At 47.3% G+C, this 19688-nt stretch overlaps 1 protein-coding gene across 2 annotated transcripts in view; it reads right to left on the reverse strand.

Annotated features, from left to right (window-relative positions):
* Nucleotides 1-19688, reverse strand: part of KIAA0319 (KIAA0319 ortholog) — a 96383-nt gene that overhangs the window by 39000 nt on the left and 37695 nt on the right. For both annotated transcript variants that reach the window (XM_027603664.2, XM_027603663.2), the window contains exons 3-8: nucleotides 18299-19023; nucleotides 6896-7088; nucleotides 4045-4143; nucleotides 2787-2884; nucleotides 1609-1696; nucleotides 173-265 (exon numbers count right to left, since the gene is read on the reverse strand). In XM_027603664.2, coding sequence (XP_027459465.1) covers nucleotides 173-265; nucleotides 1609-1696; nucleotides 2787-2884; nucleotides 4045-4143; nucleotides 6896-7088; nucleotides 18299-19023 — 1296 coding nt within the window. The remainder of the gene's footprint in view (nucleotides 1-172; nucleotides 266-1608; nucleotides 1697-2786; nucleotides 2885-4044; nucleotides 4144-6895; nucleotides 7089-18298; nucleotides 19024-19688) is intronic.

Genomic DNA, 19688 nt, shown 5'->3' on the forward strand with positions numbered 1-19688 from the left:
CATGGCACAAAAGCTGTGATGAAGGGGCCCCAGGGCTATGAGCCACACGCCCAATGACAGAGACGCTCCTGCGTCCTCCTTGGTGCGTCAGCCCTCCCAGCCTCCACCCCCAGCACCACACAACCTTGCCCCGCGCAGGGCAGAGAGGCCCTGACGTGTCACAGGTACCCACGGCTGCCATCGAGGAAGGCCGACGTCAAAGGCAGGGTGAGGGCTTGCATCTGGGGAGAAACCACCGCTGTGGGGGGCAGGTTCACTCTTCTGGCTGTGTGACAGAGAAAGGGACACTGAGCCCCTTATATGTGCACAGATCATAACCCCAATAAAATCATCTGCTTTTAAAAAGTTGGTTATGAACATCCTGTCAAGAAGGTGTTTATCCTGGGACACCTGGGTGGCTCAGTCGGTTAAGCATCTGTCTTAGGTTCAGGTCATGATCCCAGAGTCCCAGGATCGAGTCTGCATTGGGCTCCCCACTCAGTAGGGAATCTGCTTCCCTCTGCTCCCCGCCCTGCCCATGCTCTCTCTCTTTCGCTTTCACTCTCTCTCTCAAATAAATAAATAAAATCTTTTTTTTCTATTTTATTTTATTTTGTCAGAGAGAGAGAGTGTGAGCATGCGCAGAGGGGAGGGGCAGAGGCAGAGGGAGAAGCAGGCTCCCTGTGGAGCAGGGAGCCCAATGCAGGGTTCGATCCCAGGACCCTGGGATCATGACCTGAGGGGAAGGCAGATGCTTAACTGACTGAGCCACCCAGGCGCCCCAATAAATAAAATCTTAAAAAAAAAAAAAAAGGCATTTACCCTACAGGCTCAACTGTGGAGAGTAATTCCGAACGGTTTGGAACTTTCCTATTAAGTTTTTAGGAGCTTGTCTGCAGATTTACATTTCTGCAGATAAGCCCAGGCTCAGGGGACATGTGTGATAATAACCCAGGGCTTCATCAAAGAACATGATCGCTAACTGCAGGCAAGGAGCAGTGGAGTCCAGTTCCAGCTTCTAGAGCTGTCACCTGGGTCTTCAATCTTTGAGTGCATGCACCCTCCCCTCCCGCAGCACCACGCTCTGGCTGGAATAACACTCAGGCAGAAGGTGCAAAGCCTGAGGGACAGCTGAGAGGTAAGAGCCGGCAGACAGGCGGGCCGCCTCAGGTGTGCAGGCTGGGCCCACCTGGAAAAAGGGGCCCCTGTTTCTAATTCATACGAGTGCACTGGCTTGGGGGTTGCCGGGGGCCTGAGTGCTCAGTGCATACATCCCCCTGCCCCCTCAGGTGCTCAGCTGACTATCTGAAACGCGCACCCCCTCCCCACCCCCCACAGAAGGTGAGGCTGAGTCCTGGGGAAGGAGGTGGAGGAGTGACCAGAGCAAGAGACGGCCAAGGGGCGGCCGTGCGCCACCCCTCAGGTCCGCGGTAACCAGGCAACCTTAAATAGCCGCGGTAAGCAAGTACTAAGAATTACACAGACCTCAGAAAGGAAAACAAAAGAACAAACGGGAATCATTGCGTATTTTCTCTAGAGTAGAGCCAAACGTAAAAATAAAAAAGATAGATTAGCAAGTTATTCAGGCACCCAAAACGGAGATACACGCCTTCTCTCACACAGGCTTACCTGGCTTAACCGTGACATTGACAAATCCTTCTCCAAAGGCATTTTCACCAGAAACTGCTACTTTGAAGGCATAAAGTCCTGCTGACAACTGCAACGTAAAGAAAAGTTACACAGGTAAACACACGAAAGACGTGACGGGTCCACTGCCTAGAAAATGCTAACACCTCGCAGAAGCCGCGGTCCTGAAGTGAGCGGAGTGCAGGGGCTGGGGAGCGTCTCCTCGGGAGCGCTGCCAACACTGCCCCGGGGTCAAGGGTCACGCAGAAGGGCCCACGGCCTGGTTACAGATGCTCACGGGCCGGACAGGTGCCCACGGAACCAGAACGGCCGAGGGCAGCAGCTCGTGGGCGTGGGAATCACACTGTTTTACTAAGTCGCTGGGTGAGGCAGCCGTCGGTGGTCTGGGCGCCACACTCGGAGAAGCAGGGCTCAGGGACGCAGGCGAGAGGGGAGCTCGCGCTCACCCCCAGCTGCGCGGTCTCAGGAACCAAGAGGAGATAGTCATCGGGCGGGAAACCAGACCCCGGGCAGCTCAGTCAGTTTATTGATCCTTATGGTCTGGAAGCGGGGCGTGTTTCTCCTGGTGAGGGGCCTACCTCCTGAAGCCAAAGCATTTGGGAGCTGGAATGGGATTACTGGCAGCTCTGCTGGGAAGCAGAGCCAGAATGTCTCTGCCACTGCACAGAGAACAGGGCCGGGGCGCCTGGGCGGCTCAGCCGTTAAGCATCTGCCTTCGGCTCAGGTCAGGATCCCAGGGTCCTGGGATCGAGCCCCGCATCGGGCTCCCAGCTCGGCGGGAAGCCTGCTTCTCCCTCTCCCACTCCCCTTCCTCTCTGTCTCTGTCTCTCATGAATGAATAAATAAAATCCTTGAAATAAAAAAAAAAAGAAAGAGAGAGGATGTGACTTAGAAGATAGACTTTGCAACCTCACCACAGAGACCCTTGAGCAACCAGCCTCTTTTCTCCAAGCTGAAATGCCAAGTCATTCAAATAAAGAAAAACCATCTGAAAGTCTCCTTCTTTCACCATCTGCCTGTCTGTCTACATGGTAGAAAGTTCATTCACTTATCACCTTCCTCTGATCGTCATCATAAAACAGATTTTGGGGTTCAACAGCTGACGTGTTAACGGAATTCTCTGGCAGACCATCAGACACAAGCGGCCTCCAGTTACTTACGTGGGAGACATGAAGAGTTTGCGTGTGTCTTTCTTTTATTTCATCTCGGTAGTTGGCAGGGTGGCTTATTAAACTCCATTCGTAGCTGTAGGCGGTTTCTGGGAGCAAAAACAGAAATGTGAGTTGTCATAAGCTCGGGAAGGTCGCCGTACACAATCTGGGCAGAGGCAAGAGGATGACAGCCCTGACTCCAGCAGGAGGGGTACCTGAGACTCTGAACTCCACCGCCAACCTTCACGCAGGTAAGGAATAGCAGGGTTTCCTACCCTTTTAATTTTCGTTCTATTAGAAGAACATACAGCTTATGCAAAACTCATGACATGTCGAAAGTGAAAGAAAGAAAACGTCTCCCTGATCTCCCATGTAGCATCTGATGACATTCCTTTCAGGGTGACTATGGATGTATGTATACATTTCTACCTAGTATAATCCATTGTACTTCTTCTCCTTTTAATAAAAGGCAAGATTTCCATTGGTTTCATCTGTTGTGGGGGTTTCTTTAAGGACACAAACATGGATGAAACCTTCTGTATAAAGATGAAGCTGTCTCCCAGCGTGAGATGCTAGTAGTTCAAGGGAGAAGTGCCTCAGCCGACAGCATTACAGACAAATGCCAAATATCATCATCTCTGCTTCGATGTCAACCCATCTGTGGTAGGGAGGGGAACGAATGAAGGAACCAACCTGAATGAGAACCACTCAGCACTGTGGGAATGAACATACCCTAAGAAACCTCTGACAGGTCAGGGGGAGAGTACCCATGTTTGGGGAAGAGGAGAGCGTTGCTCGAGCAGAAGAAAGGGCATTTTGAGCAACATGTTTCGAGGAGCCGGTGTGAGGCACCCTGAGCACTTCAGAGCTCTGCTGTCAATACTAGAATACCTGTCAACAGAGCTGCAGCCACACTCCCTGTCTCCTCTCGGTGCAATCTTCCCAGGCTCTGTGGGTCACCACAGCTCAGGCTCTGGGACGGGGACGCCTCTCCTGCTCTAACTCATCCCTTGCTTTGCATCCGCAGCAAAGCGTGACTTTCCGTCCTGACCAATGGAAGGATATGTCCTGTATTCAGTTTCCCACACTCCTCTTCGATTTTAAACTACCTCAGTGAGGCTGAATGCTCATGACCACCAAAGCCTCGTCAGCACTCTCTAGGCTTCAGTTGTGACCTCTCGCAGTGCCGTGAGTAACCTGTAAAGACCAGTGAAGAGAGACCCAGCCCACCGGCCTCTGGTGTCACGAAGGGAAGTCAAGCTCTCACCTGCAGGTGGCGCGCGCACAACAAAAGCCTTCAGTTCCACTTCGTTCTCCGGTAAAGTCATTACAAGATTCTCCCCGGCGGACACTGTGAGTGCTTTCACTACAAGTTGATTAGAAATAGTACAGCCCTTTATAAACAATAATGATGTTATATTACTGCCCTACGATAGCTTTGTTATTTATTTACTTATTTTTTTAAGATTTTATTTATTCATTCTTGAGAAACAGAGAGGAGGGGCAGGGGGAGAGGGAGAAGCAGGCTCCCCACCAAGCAGGGAGCCCGATGTGGGGCTCGATCCCAGGACCCTGGGATCATGACCTGAGCTGAAGGCAGACGCTTAACGACTGAGCCACCCAGGAGCCCCGAGATTTGTTTTTAGATAACATAACATACTTTTATAATAGTTCTCCCTCTGATTTTATCTAAGACGCTTCTTTCCTCTGACTAGTAACTGCACCACGACCTATATTATGCTGCAGGGCAGGTTTCGTAAATTTTAAGTTATCCATGGGAGGTGACAAGGTGAAGAAAATATGATTTGGATTGACTGAGCACAGTGTTGGGTAACAAGGGTACTGTGGGTTGAGTCTCTTCTCTCCTACCAGACTTAGCACTTCCTGACTCCCTGGTATGTGCTATTTTTATTTAAAAATTGAGTGTAATCATAAGTGTTTCTATATCATTAGTCACATACCACTCAGTTCTGATAGCCTCATGAATTATCGCTAATGGCCTTGCTCCTGGAAACTTTCCAAGAGAAAACGCAGTCAACCTCCATAAAAAGGCGACTTTAACTCAGGCAGCGGGGATGTTCACTCTCATCAAAAGCACCTCCCCACTAAACCGGCATTCTGAACCAGGTGCATTCACCTTCTCTATAACCAGCAGAAAACACTGAGGTATTCAACTGGCTGGACGCAACTGGACATTCGTTTCACTTGTACAGTACAACTGAGACATGTCAAGATATCACACAGAGAAAAGCAAACTTTTGTTTTTGCCTTTTTTTTAAGCTGAGTGCTCTGTAGAGGCCGCAGCTCCTTCAAGACGCTGGGGGCCATGCGGCTCAAACCCGCTCCTGCCCTCACAGTCAGTACCCTGTCCTTCCAGTGCCTTTCCTGCACCAGCTGCAGGGGCCTCCCTGGTGTCTCAGGCTGCTCTCTCCCATCACTTCCACGGACTCTTTGCCCTGAAAATCAGCAATTGTGGACCCAGAGGGGACACCGGTCCCAACTTATCATTTTACACATGAGGGAACCGAGCTCTAAAAGGCCAAATAATTGCTCAGTTATACGAATAATTAGCAATAAGAGATCCACCAATAATTAATTTAAATGTATTTATCTCAACAGACACACATACCAGATTACACTGTGCCAGGCTCCATTCCAAGGACTTTAAAATGATCACTTCATCTAAGCTTCTAACAACTCCATGCAATAGGTCCTATTAGAACCCAAGGCTCCAACTTCCCAGGCTGGTTTCCTTTCCAAAACACCACATGTCTTCTCTTCTCCTATTACCCTTCTCTGTACTCAAGCTCAGGATCAAAGCAAATCAACAAGACAGAGAGGGTTATCCCCACAGAACGGCTTAGGAAACAAGGTCTCCAATACCTCCTTTATTAGTAAATCTAATGGGAGCTCTTCAGTGTTTGCCATGATCTCTGCAACCCCTGGCTCCTTCATGACATCTTCCTACTTGGAAGTCTCTCTTTCCTTCCCTCAATCCATGCCCTCCTCCTGATATGCTGCCTCTCTGGCAAGACCACTCAGCCAGCTCTGTAGGCTCCTTCTGGTCTTCCAGCTCCTAATGTAATGACGTCTCCAGAGTTCCTCTTCAGGCCTCTCCCGAGCTCACCCACCGCCCTTCCTGGAAGGTGCCATGTGTGCCCTCAGCCTTCAGTTATCACCTCTCTGCTGACGAATCCTGATCCTTTATCTTCAGCCCACTGCTCATCTAACTTTTAGTCTCACATGCTCATCGATCTCAGAGTCCTGAGATCTTGCCAGTGAGCCACTCATCAAATCCCAATGATTCCAGCCCCCTGATAACGCTTCAGCCTGGTTCCTTCTCTCCAACCTTGCAACCACTGCCTCTAGTCCTAATGGATCTTCTTGTCTCCAGTCGACTCCATATTATTTTCTTGAAGACAAATCTCATCATTTCATTTTCCTGCTTAAAATCACTCAGAGATTCTCTATACTTACCCGATAAAGCACAAATTCCTTAGCACAGATTACAGATCTTACAGATCTTTTGAAATCTTGCCCTGCTTACCACTCCAGATTCATACCTTGCACTTCCCTCTCAAGCACATGATCAGCTCCAGCCAGACTGACCTCCTGACTGCTCTCCCAGAATGTCACAGCACCCCTGTACTTTCATTCTCTTGCACAGGGTAGGAAACGCTGAGCACAGTGCCCAGTGCTTGGTAAGTACTCACGAAATAGAATTATCATTATCATTATTACACATCGCTGCCCTGACTTGCACAACACACCAACCCCATTTTAGCTGGATTGTTCTATCCCAGCATCGTCACCTCTGGAAAGGCTTCCCTGGCCCTTCTGAAAGGTCAGGCGGGGCGTCTCCCATCACTCCTGTCACAGCACTTACCTAGGATATGAAAACCAGCTATTCACCAGTCCCTCGCATTGGCTGCCCTATAGATCACTGAGGGAACAGACAAAGTTCATGTTTTCATTGCTGGTGTGGAGCACCGTTTCTAGCACAGGAGAGAGGCTTGAAGACGCGCCCGGAGGGGACGAGTAAACCTTAACGTTGCCACTAGTCTATTTGACAGCATGGTTTTGTACTTTTCCTCCAGCTGTACTGTTCTCACAGTTACCTGTCCTGGGAGCAGTGGTCGGAGACGCAGGCTGCTCTGGTGGGGTGGGCTCAGCAGGGACGAGGCTAGTGGGCGGGGTCGGGGCGCCACGCTCTGGGCTCTGCACAGCGACTGTGGGAAGCGGGCTCTTCTCTGTGGAGGCCGGGCGGAATGCCACCCTGGCTGGAGGAGGATGACGGGAAGGCATGAGAACCTAGGAGATCAATCACAAAGACAAACTGGTAGGAAAGGAAAAAATGACCTCAAGCAACACAATGCCACTGAGCTTTTACATAAATGAGATTCAGTGGCATTCAAAATACCATGTTTAATATCACAAGATGTTAGAACTCTAGACCATGTTTTTTTTTTGAAGATTTATTAATTTATGAGAGAGAGAGCAAGTGTGCACGCATACGCTTGTGAGTGGCGGCGGAGGAGGGAGAGAGAATCTCAGTAGATTCCCCGCTGAGCAGGGGGCCCAGTGTGGGGCTTGATCCCAGAACCCTGAGATCGCGACCTGAGCTGAACCCAAGGGTTGGATGCTTAACTGGCTGAGCCACCCAGGCGCCCCTAGACCATCTCTTTCAAATATTCTCTCTGCTATCTATTAAAAAAATATGTAAGAAAACTGTGGGTTGGACAGTTATTATAAGTGAACACACACATGCAAAGATGAAAAGAGAAAATAACTGTAGTGGGCCTCTGAACTAGTCAATAAGGCAAAAACTGAAGACAGGTAATTCAACAACCAGGCTTCTAGAGTAAACAATCGCTAATTATAACGACTATTGCGTATAAAGTAACCAGAAGTTACAGTTCTAGTTAGCCAACTAAAGCTTTTTTTTTTAAGATTTATTTATTTGAGTGGGGTTGGGGAAGAGGGAAAGGGAGAGAAGGAGATCCAACTAAGCAGGAAACCCGACATGGGGCTTGATCCCACCACCCAAAGATCATGACCTGAGCCGAGATCAAGAGTCTAACGCTTAACTGACTGAGCCACCCAGGCGCCCCAGCCAACTTCAAGTTTTTAAATTATATCCAATGTGCCTCCATCAGGGACCCAACAAGCAGCACATCCGGGGAGACTCCCCTTCCTCTCCCGGGAGGAGAGGCACGGGAGCACAGCGCAGGGATCTGCTGGGTTTGGAGACTCCACACCAAGTCATGAGCCAGAGATGGAAACGCTTGGTCACAGGCCGGGTGAGCACGGAATGCGGCCGCAGACCGGGGAGACGGGAGTGACTGACTGCTTTTCTCTGGGGGCTGAGAACTGCTTTTCTCTGGGGGCTGGCAGGACTGAGGAACAGGCCCCGAGTTCTCGGCTCCTCTGGGGCGGAGATTGGGAAGCCCCCATTTTCACTCTCATCCTCCAAAGCTGTACAGAAAGCTTGCAGGGAACAAAAGCTCCCGAGAGCAAACCCGAGCAGATTACTCAGCCCGGACCGGCAAAGACATTTGGGAACCACGGCAACAGGCCCCTCCCCCAGATCAGCACGAACAGCCAGCAAGCCAAGACCAAGTTAACCAATCAAGGAGAACGGGAGAACTCCAGCGCTAGGGGAATACTGCACATAGAATTCATGGCTTTTTTACCATGATTCTTTAGTCGTTCAAAGATAATTTTTTAAATTTTCTTTATTTTTTTCTTTTCCTACTTTTTTAGTTGAATTTTTCTTCTTTCCTTTTTCAACCAACATCAATTCCTTTTTTAAAATCTTTTTTAATTTTTATCTTTACAGTCATATTCCACCACTTCATCATATTTACCCTTATTTTTGTATATATATGTTTTTCTTTTTTAAAAATTTTGGGAGGCAATTTCTTCTAACAGACCAAAATAAACGCAAACTCTAGTGTGTGGCTCTGTTATATTCATCAGCCTGATCATATTCATTTTTTGTTTGTTTCCCTTTCTTTTCCCCCCAGTTTTGGGTCTCTTCTGATTTGGTTAGTGTATATTTTTCTGGGGTCATTTTTACCCTTTTAGCATTTTGTTCTCTCATTCATCTATTCTCCTCTGGACAAAATGACAAGACGGAAAAACTCACCTCAAAAAAAGAGCAAGAGGCAGTACCGACTGCCAGGGACCTAATCAATACAGACATTAGTAAGATGTTGGAACTAGAGTTCAGAATGACAATTATAAAGATACTAGCTGGGCTGGAAAAAAAGCATAGAATATACTAGAGCATCCCTTTCTGGAGAAATAAAATCTAACCAAGTCGAAATCAAAAAGGTTATTAATGAGGTGTAATCAAAAATGGGGGCACTAACTGCTAGGATAAATGAGGCAGAAGAGAGAATCAGCGATATAGAAGACCAAATGATGGAGAATAAAGAAGCTGAGAAAAAGAGAAACAACTACAGGATCACGAGGGCAGAATTCGAGAGATAAGTGATACGATAAGACGAAACAACATTAGAATAATTGGGATCCCAGAAGAAGAAGAAAGAGAGAGAGGGGCAGAAGGTATATTGGAGCAAATTATAGCAGAGAACTTCCCTAATTTGGGGAAGGAAACAAGCATCAAAATCCAGGAAGCACGGAGAACCCCCCCTCAAAATCAATAAAAATAGGTCAACACCCCGACATCTAATAGTAAAACTCTCAAGTCTCAAACAAAGAGAAAATCCTGAAAACACCTCGGGACAAGAGGTCTGTAACCTACAACGGTAGAAACATTAGACTGGCAGCAGACCTATCTATCCACAGAGACCTGGCAGGCCAGAAAGGACTGGCATGATATATTCAGCGCACTAAATGAGAAAAATATGCAGCCAAGAATACTATATCCAGCTAGGCTGTCATTGAAAATAGAAGGAGAGATAAAGGGTACCTGGGTGGCTCAGTCCGTTAAGCATCTGCCTTCAGCTCAGGTCATGATCCCAGAGTCCTGGGATCGAGCCCCGCATCGGGCTCCCTGCTCAGCGGAGAGCCTGCTTCTCCCCCTGCTCGTGCTCTCTCTCTCCCTGTATCTCTGTGTCTCGAATGAATAAATAAAAAAATCTTTAAAAAAAAAAAAGATGAACAGGGAAATAAAGGCTTTAAATGACACACTGGACCAGATGGACTTCACAGACATATTCAGAACATTCCATACCAAAGCAACAAAATACACATTCTTCTCTAGTGCCCATGGAACATTCTCCAGAACAGATTACATCCTGGGTCACAAATCAGGTCTGAACCAGTACCATAAGATTGGGATCATTCCCCACATATTTTCAGACCACAATGCTTTGAAACTAGAACTCAAATCACAAGAGGAAAGTTGGAAAGAACTCAAATATATGGAGGCTAAAGAGCATCCTACTAAAGAATGAATGGGTCAACCAGGAAATTGGAGAAGAATTTAAAAAAATTCATGGAAACAAATGAAAATGAAAACACAACGGTTCAAAATCTTTGGGATGCAGCAAAGGCGGTCCTAAGAGGAAAGTATATAGCAATACAAGCCTTTCTCAAGAAACAAGAAAGGTCTCAAATACACAACCTAACCCTTCACCTAAAGGACTTGGAGAAAGAACAGTAAAAAAAGCCAAACCTAGCAGAAGAGGAGAAATAATAAAGATCAGAGCAGAAATCAATGAAATAGAAACCCAAAGAACAGTAGAACAGATCAGTGAAACTAGGAGCTGGTTCTTTGAAAGAATAAATAAGACTGATAAACCCTGGCCAGACTGATCAAAAAGAAAAGAGAAAGGACCCAAATAAATAAATCATGAATGAAAGAGGAGAGATCACAACCAACATGAAAGAAATACAATTATAAGAACGTATTATGAGCAACTATATGCCAGCAAATTAGATAATCTGGAAGAAATGGATGCATTCCTAAAGACGTAGAAACTACCAAAACTGAACCAGGAAGAAATAGAAAACCTGAACAGACCCATAACCAGTAAGGAAATTGAAGCAGTCATCAAAAATCTCCCAACAAACAAGAGCCCGGGCCCAAATGGCTTCTCAGGGTAATTCTACCAAACATTTAAAGAAAAATTAATACCTATTCTTCTGAAGCTGTTTCAAAGAATAGAAATGGAAGGAAAGGGGTGCCTGAGTGGCTCAGTCGTTAAGCGTCTGCCTTCAGCTCAGGTCATGATCCCAGGGTCCTGGGATTGAGCCCCACATCGGGCTCCCTGCTCAGTGGGAAGCCTGCTTCTCCCTCCCCAACTCCCCCTGCTTGTGTAACCTCTCTCGCTGTCTCTCTCTGTCAAATAAATAAAATCTTAAAAAAAAAAAAAAGAAATGGAAGGAAAACCTCCAAACTCACTTTATGAGGCCAGCATTACCTTGATCCCAAAACCAGACAGAGACCCCATCAAAAAGGAGAATGCAGACCAATATCTCTGATGAACATGGATGCAAAAATTCTCACCAAAATACTAGCCAATAGGATCCAACAGAACATTAAAAGGATTATTCACCACGACCAAGTGGGATTTATTCCTGGACTGCAAGGTTGGTTCAACATCCACAAATCAATCAATGCGATACAGTACATTAAAGAAAGAACAAGAACCATATGATCCTCTCAATAGATGCAGAAAAAGCATTTGACAAAGTACAGCATCCTTTCTTGATTAAAACTCTTCAGAGTATAGGGATAGAGGGTACATACCTCAATATCATAAAAGCCATCTACGAAAAACCCACAGTGAATATCATTCTCAATGAGGAAAAACTGAGAGCTTTCCCCCTAAGGTCAGGAAGACGGCAAGGATGTCCACTATCACCACTGCTGTTCAACATAGTATTAGAAGTTCTAGCCACAGCAATCAGACAACAAAAAGAAATCAAAGGCATCCAAATCAGCAAAGAAGAAGTCAAATTCTCACTCTTTGCAGATGATATGATACTTTATGTGGAACACCCAAAAGACTCCACCCCAAAACTGCTAGAACTCATACAGGAATTCAGGCAAGTAGCAGGATATAAAATCAATGCACAGAAATCAGTGGCATTCCTATACACCAACAATAAGACAGAAGAAAGAGAAATTAAGGAGTCAATCTCACTTACAATTGCACCCAAAACCATAAGATACCTAGGAATAAATCTAACCAAAGAGGCAAAGAATCTGTACTAAGAAAACTATAAAATACTCATGAAAGAAATTGAGGAATACACAAAGAAATGGAAAAACGTTCCATGCTCATGGATTGGAAGAACAAATATTGTGAATGTGTCAATACTACCTAGAGCAATCTACATATTTAATGCAATCCCTATCAAAATACCATCCACTTTTTTCAAAGAAATGGAACAAATAATCCTAAAATTTGCATGGAACCAGGAAAGACCCCAAATAGCCAGAGGAATGTTGAGAAAGAAAACCAAAGCTGGTGGCATCACAATTCCGGACTTCAAGCTCTATTACAAAGCTGTAATCATCAAGATGGTATGGTACTGGCACAAAAACAGACACATAGATCAATGGGACAGTATAGAGAACCCAGAAATGGACCCTCAACTCTATGGTCAACTCATCTTCGACAAAGCAGGAAAGAATGTCCAATGGAAAAAAGACAGTCTCTTCAACAAATGGTGTTGGGAAAATTGGACAGCCACATGCAGAAGAATGAAACCGGACCATTTCCTTACACCACACACAAAAACAGACCCCAAATGTATGAAAGACCTAAATGTGAAACAAGAATCCATCAAAATCCTAGAGGAGAACACAGGCAGCAACCTCTTCGACCTCAGCCACAGCAACTTCTTCCTAGAAACATCGCCAAAGGCAAGGGAAGCAAGGGCAAAAATGAACTATTGGGACTTCATCAAGATACAAAGCTTTTGCACAGCAAAAGAAACCGTCAACAAAACCAAAAGACAACCGACAGAACGGGAGAAGATATTTGCAAATGACCTGTCAGATAAAGGGCTAGTATCCAAAATCTATAAAGAATTTACCAAACTCAACACCCAAAGAACAAATGATCCAATGAAGAAATGGGCAGAAGACATGAACAGACATTTTTCCAAAGAAGACATCTAAATGTCCAACAGACACATGAAAAAGTGCCCAATATCGCTCAGCATCAAGGAAATACAAATCAAAACCACAATGAGATACCATCTCACACCAGTCAGAATGGCTAAAATTAACAAGTCAGGTAATGACAGATGTTGGTCAGTATGCAGAGAAAGGGGAACCCTCCTACACTGTTGGTGGGAATGCAAGCTGGTGCATCCACTCTGGAAAACAGTATGGAGGGTCCTCAAAAAGTTGAAAATGGGGCGCCTGGGTGGCTCAGTCATTAAGCATCTGCCTTCGGCTCAGGTCATGATCCCAGGATGCTGGAATCGAGCCCTGTATCGGGCTCCCTGCTCAGTGGGGAGCCTGCTTTTCCCTCTCCCCGCTCCCCCCCTTTGCTCCTATTCTCTATCGCTCTCTCTCTCTCTAATAAATAAAGACAATCTTTAAAAAAAAAAGTTGAAAATAGAGCTACCCTACAACCCAGCAATTGCACTACTAGGTATTTACCCCAAAGATACAAATGTAGTGATCTGAAGGGGCACGTGCACCCCAATATTTATAGCAGCAATGTCCACAATAGCCAAACTATGGAAACAGCCTAGATGTCCATCAACAGATGAATGGATAAAGAAGAGGTGGTATATATATACAATGGAATATTATGCAGCCATCAAAAAATGAAATCTTGCCATTTGCAACGATGTGGATGGAACTAGAGGGTATTATGCTAAGCAAAATAAGTAAATCAGAGAAAGACAAGTATCATATGATCTCACTGATATGAGCAATTTGAGAAACAAGACAGATGATCATAGGGTAAGGGAGGGAAAAATGAAACAAGAGGAAACCAGAGAGGGAGACAAACCATAAGAGACTTAATCTCAGGAAACAAACTGAGGGTTGCTGGAGTGGAGGGGGTTGGGAGGGATGGGATGTTTGGGTGATGGACATTGGAGAGGGTATGTGCTATGGTGAGCGCTGTGAATTGTGTAAGACTGATGAATCACAGACCTGTACCCCTGAAACAAATAATGCATTATATGTTAAAAAAAAAAAAAAAAAAACAGGTAGTGGGTTATAGGAAAAGAAAATTAATTTTCCTTATACCCCTCTAGCTTTTTGGGTGAGACCACCACTCCCCATAATAAAAAGGCAGATTAACAGAAGAAAAACAAATTTAATTATGTATGTACAAAGGTATGTACAGGTATCCCGTAAAGATAGGAAATGCAAAGAAATGGCCAAAACAGAAGATTTAATACATTTTAGACAAAGAAATAATAGATTTGTGAAGAATTGACAGGACAAAGGAGTCTCGCCTTGGGGGCAGTTGATGGTAAAGAAGGAACAGGGTTTGTGTATATTGTCTTCTTGAATACAGTCTTCCCTCCTAAATGCCCTCCTGGCGCAGGGAGGTGGGTCAGATTGTCCTTCCTACACCATCGTTTCCTCGGTACCATTAATTCAAAATAATCAATATGCCAAAGTGCCATGTTTGGGGATGACATTCTGAACCCCTACAGGGTCGACCACAATTTTAAGATGCTTGGTTTCTTTGAGGTTTCAGACATCAAGGTTTGTAAAGTGAGTGCTAATATAAGAGACTGTTCATCGCATCTGTGCTGAGAATAGTAGGAAGTTCAGAATCCCTGCAAACCAGAGCTCCAGAACAGGTGTTCACAGCATATTATCGTGATGCCTCTGTAGAGAACAGAAACCTGAGTAAGGCAGAAGGGCCCACAGTGGCCCCCTAACCCCCTGGCTTGAATAAAGACAGGCTCTAAGGTGACACACCTCAAAATATCCATAACCCCAGGTGACCAATGGGCTATTAACACCTGAACACAGGTCCCCAAAAGGGAAAACTGCATACGTCCCCACACCTCCTCACCTCCCCCCCCAATTCCCCCTTAACTACAGCCCCCCCCCACCGCCTCCTGGCAGCCCTCTGTGCTTTGCTGTCCTGCGCACAGCTCCCTTGCAGTGTGTTCAATAAACTTCTATCTCCTCTGTTCTGCCCTGGGTGAATTCTCAACCCCCGCACCGCTGGCCTCCACCTGACCAGCTTGCCCCACATTTGGTGGCCCCTCCCATCTGATCAACAGACCCCCACAGCCTCTGTAAATGCCACAAGATAAACCAGACTGTTTAGTTTTAGACAGTCTTGAAATATTACTACCAAGTTGAAATAAAGAATGGAGTCCATAGACAGTGGTGGGAAACATTAAGGCGCCGCTCGAAGGGTTCACAGCCACCACCAGGTCACAGCTGAGGGGACGACTCCACTCCTGCCTCCTCTCCAGACCATTTCCTTTCCCGCCACGGCGCTTCTCGAGGCTGGAAGGGCATGCCAGTTCCTCACTCACTCTTGGGCCCTGTGTCCATGGCCTCCACAGAGGGCTCCTGGCTAAGTCGTCAGCATGCAGGTCCTCCTTGACATACCCCACCCAAAGAAAATGGATCCTCCATGGAAGCAATGGGCACCCCCCGCCCCCCATTTCAACCTTCAATTTACATCTGGCTGGGTCAACAAGAGTCTCAAATGCCTTGTTTCTTTTTTTCTATTCTTATTTACTGCGAAACACCTTCTTGTAGGTGCATCTCTCTGATCTTGCACACTTGAAAACAAAACCACAGGAAACATCGTTTATCCTCTACAAATTTAATCTGGAGTGTTTCAAATTTCTTGAATTAGTCCTGTTCAGTCGCACTATTTTATGAATAATGCTGCTACGCGTCCTCGTATGTACAAATGCTTTCGTTCCTTTTGGGTAAAGACTTAGAGGTTGAGTGGCTGGGTCATATGATAACTCTATGTTTATCGTTTTTTTTAAGGTTTTTGTTTTGTTTTGTTTTTAAAGATTTTATTTATTTATTTGACAGGGAGAGACACAACAAGAGAGGGAACACAAACAAGGGGAGAGGGAGAAGCAGGGAGCCTGATGTGGGGCTCGATCCCAGGACCCTGGGATCAGGACCTGAGCTGAAGGCAGACGCTTAACTGACTGAGCCACCCAGGCGCCCCTTGTTTTGTTTTTCTTAGAGACAGTGAGCGCGGGTGTGCCAGCAGGGGTGGGGGAGGGGGAAAGGGTGAGGGAATCAGAATCCTAAGCAGACTCCATGCTCAGCATAGAGGCCCAGGCGGGGCTTGACCTTACTACCCTGAGATCACGACCTGAGCAGAAATCAAGAGTCGGACATTCAACCAGCTGAGCCACCCGGGTGCCCCACTATGTTTATGTTCTTGAGGAACTGCTGGACTGTTTTTCAGGTGCCTATACCATTTTATTCTCCCACCAGCAGTGCCTGAGGGTTCTCATTTCTCCATCCTTACTAATACTTGTTCTCTTTCTTTTAAATTCTAGCTACTCAGGGCAAGTGGTATCTCACCATGGCTTTGATTTGCATGTCCCTAAAGATGAATGCTATTAAGTTAATTAAATAAGGAAGCCATTCTACCGAAGACAAAGAGAGATGCTGGAGGTGGGGGGCCAGTTATGAGAGGTTTCCGTGAAGAACACTGAAAATAAAGGTAAGGTTGTTACACATACAGATTTCAGTCCCTGCCTTGTCCAGCAATAAGAGTTTGTACTGATTTGGAATCACCCTCTTCCTGGTTCAGAGAAGGAGAGGCTTCCAAATGGAGATTTCCCTTATAAAAGGATAAGTTGTTTTTAACAGCTTCTCTTGTTAGTGTAATGTTTCAAAAATAAGCAGTTCAAGTCATCCTTATGCCAAAAGGGCATATTTTGGGGTCACATATTCTGATACCCTTCAATCCGTTTTGAGTCAATTTATGGGGCGTAAGGTAGGGATCTAAATTCAGTTTTTGTATAGGAATATCCAGTTGTCCCAGTACCATTTGTTGAAAAGACTATTCTTTTCCCCATGGGATTTTCATGGCACCTTTATTAAATACAACTGTACTATTTTAAATACTTTTTTGGTAAGAGAAGAAATCTGTTTTTGTCATTAATTCCAAACTTTCTACTTTAGGAGAATAAAATATTTCTTATGCTGCAGATCTAATGTTTATCAACACTAATTCAAGGATTATCTACAACTCAGTTCAGTTCAAAAAAAATTAATTTGAATGGGGCGCTTGGGTGGCTCAGTCGTTAAGCATCTGCTTCCGCCTCAGGTCATGATCCCAGGGTCCTGGGATCGAGCCCCGCATCGGGCTCCCTGCTCAGTGGGAAACCTGCTTCTCCCTCTGCCTGCTCTCCCTGATTGTATTCTCTCTCTGGCTGTCTCTCTGTCAAATAAATAAAATCTCTAAAAAAAAAATTAATTTGAATGTAGGGCAAAATTTGTATTTCAGTGTAAAATAAAATACTGTCTATAGGCTTTCCCAGTTCTCTGATTCTAGACTTTCTTGTATTTGAACTATTTTACAACTCTATCAATTGTAGGTAACTGACAATGATGAGGGAGCAGAAGGCTCGCTGAGGACGAAGCAGCAGCTGACACCCTACCCCCCCCCCCCCCCCCCCCCCCCCCCCCCCCCCCCCCCCCCCCCCCCCCCCCCCCCCCCCCCCCCCCCCCCCCCCCCGCCATGATATATGCGACATTCCTTAGGCACTCCGGGCTGCCCTAAAGGAAAAACAAATGGTTAACTGATAAGATCACAGTCCTGCAGGACTGGAGTCTCCCTCAGTTTGCAAATGTCGGAGTGATTTACAAGGAAGAAGCTTTCTCATCAATAACCTAACTTCCAGAGACCCATACCTCGGTTCCTGAAGCCCTAACATCACCCTCCCCTCCATAAAATTAAGGGAGGCTGAGGCGGAAGGAAACGTAAATAAAACTGAATTTCTTCTAAACCCGAAGCCCATTGACAAGGACGTGTGATAGGAGGAACGTAACATTCCTCCAGGAAACCCCCAACCGTCTTCATGCTGGTGCCTCATTAGAGGGGAACCAGCCTTGGCTGGACGATGACCAGGCCTCCAGGATCCGCAGGGTCTTTGGCGTACGACAGTCCTTCCGGACTCTCCCCTCCCCAGCTCCCAAGTGTAAAGTCAACCACACGGCACAAACCAGAGCAGCTCTGCCTGCCCCTGGGTCCTGTCCCTGAGCTTTAATAAAACCACCTTTTTGCCCCAGAGATGTCTCAGGAACTCTTTCTTGGTCGTCGGTTCCGGACCTCACACAGCCGAACCTCATTTATATTCTAAAACTTCATCAACTCCATCTGGGGCCTGTGGGTTTTCTTTGGAAAAGTGTGCTGTGCCTCTGGGCCTGCTCCCTGGACGTCCGGAGATCCTGGGAGAGGCATCCCGAGGGAGAAGTGCTAAGTACTGGCCCCTGAAGGCACAGCAGAGGTACAGGATGTTCCCTTCCCTGGAAGGCTCTGAGAGCTCTCTTCCCAGGGGTCCAGCCTCCAGCCCACACAGCCCCTCCCAGCCACCTCCCAGCCCCCAGCAGCCAGGCCCACCTCTCTTCCAGAGCTGGTGCTGGGTTGCTCCTGGCGCTGAAAAGCCTCCTTTCCCGACGCCTCTCCCCATGGTGGAACTGTCACGGAGGGAGGCAAGGAGGCACTCTCGGGAGACTGCTGGGGGGCCGCGGTCCATGAGAACGCATTCAGTGCATGCAGCGCAGGGTGGTCCTGCTTCTCGGCAGCCCCTGGAAGGCCGCCTCCGGCAGAGGGGCTGCCGCCCACCACGCGCGGGCCCCAGGCCGTGTGCTCGGCGCTCCCTCTGGGCCCCGGCTTGCCGAGGGGCCAGACAGGGGCTTGCTCGGGTTCCCTGTAGTCGTCCGAGTACTCCGGCGTCTCCTCTGGGCCCCACTCTTGGCCTAGGAAGGGCAAGTCCTTCCTGATATCCTCTGGCGGGTCGCCCCAGAGTCCCGAGGGGGCCCCCCTGTTGAGCATCATCGCCCCGTGGCCCAGCAGCCGGGCCGGCCTCCGCACAAAGGTGAGGTAGGACCCGACGGAGCCCATCGTCTTGGGCTCACAGCTCTCCAAGCGTGGGCAGCTCACCAGGTAGCAGCGGCCCTCGAACCACCAGGCCAGGTCGCAGCCGGCCAGCTCACAGCACGCGGCCGTGCAGTCCACCACGGGGGTGCCCGGAGGCCCCCGCGTGATCCTGGTAGTTTCCAGGTCCGGCGAAATGATGGCATTGGCGAACGTCCTCCCCTCGCGGCACGGGCCACAGGCGCAACCTGCGAACAATGTGGTCTCCGATGAGGAAAGGAGGCAAGTCGCGTGGGGCGAGCGCACGAACAGTCAGCACTCCCACCAGGAGGTCCCTGCGTCAGCTCGCAGGCCTCCGTCCCACACCCCTCGCGGGTTCATCCCCCCCCCAGCCCCACCCTTCTATCCTGACGCTCGCCCACCTGCCCACCGACCCTCCATCCTCTGTGTTCTTTCATGGACTGAACAGAAGCATTCTTTTCCAACCGTGTCCTGCTTTTATATTACTTATAATATTTTGCTCCTCACCCAAAAGTCAGTTATAAAGGTTTACTTTGGGGACAACATCATATTATTGCTGTTGTTAAACTGATTTTTTTTTTTTAATCTCACAGGTTATTCTGATGATAGGTCAGTTGACAGGGACATATCAAAGGAGAGAAAAACTTGTCCTCAATACAGATCTGTAACAACTAGTCTTTTGGTTTTCTTTTAAAGATTTTTATTTGACAGAGAGAGAGAGAGAGAGAGAGAGAGCACAAGCAGGGGGAGAGGTAGAGGCAGAGGGAGAAGCAGGCTCCCCGCTGAGCAGGGAGCCCGATGTGGGGCTCGATCCCAGGCCTTTGGGATCATGACCTGAGCTGAAGACAGACTTAACCGACTGAGCCCCGCCCGGCACCCCTGTAACAACTAG

The sequence above is a fragment of the Zalophus californianus genome, chromosome 7, assembly GCF_009762305.2.
Source record: "Zalophus californianus isolate mZalCal1 chromosome 7, mZalCal1.pri.v2, whole genome shotgun sequence".
NCBI classification, from domain to species: Eukaryota; Metazoa; Chordata; class Mammalia; order Carnivora; family Otariidae; genus Zalophus; species Zalophus californianus.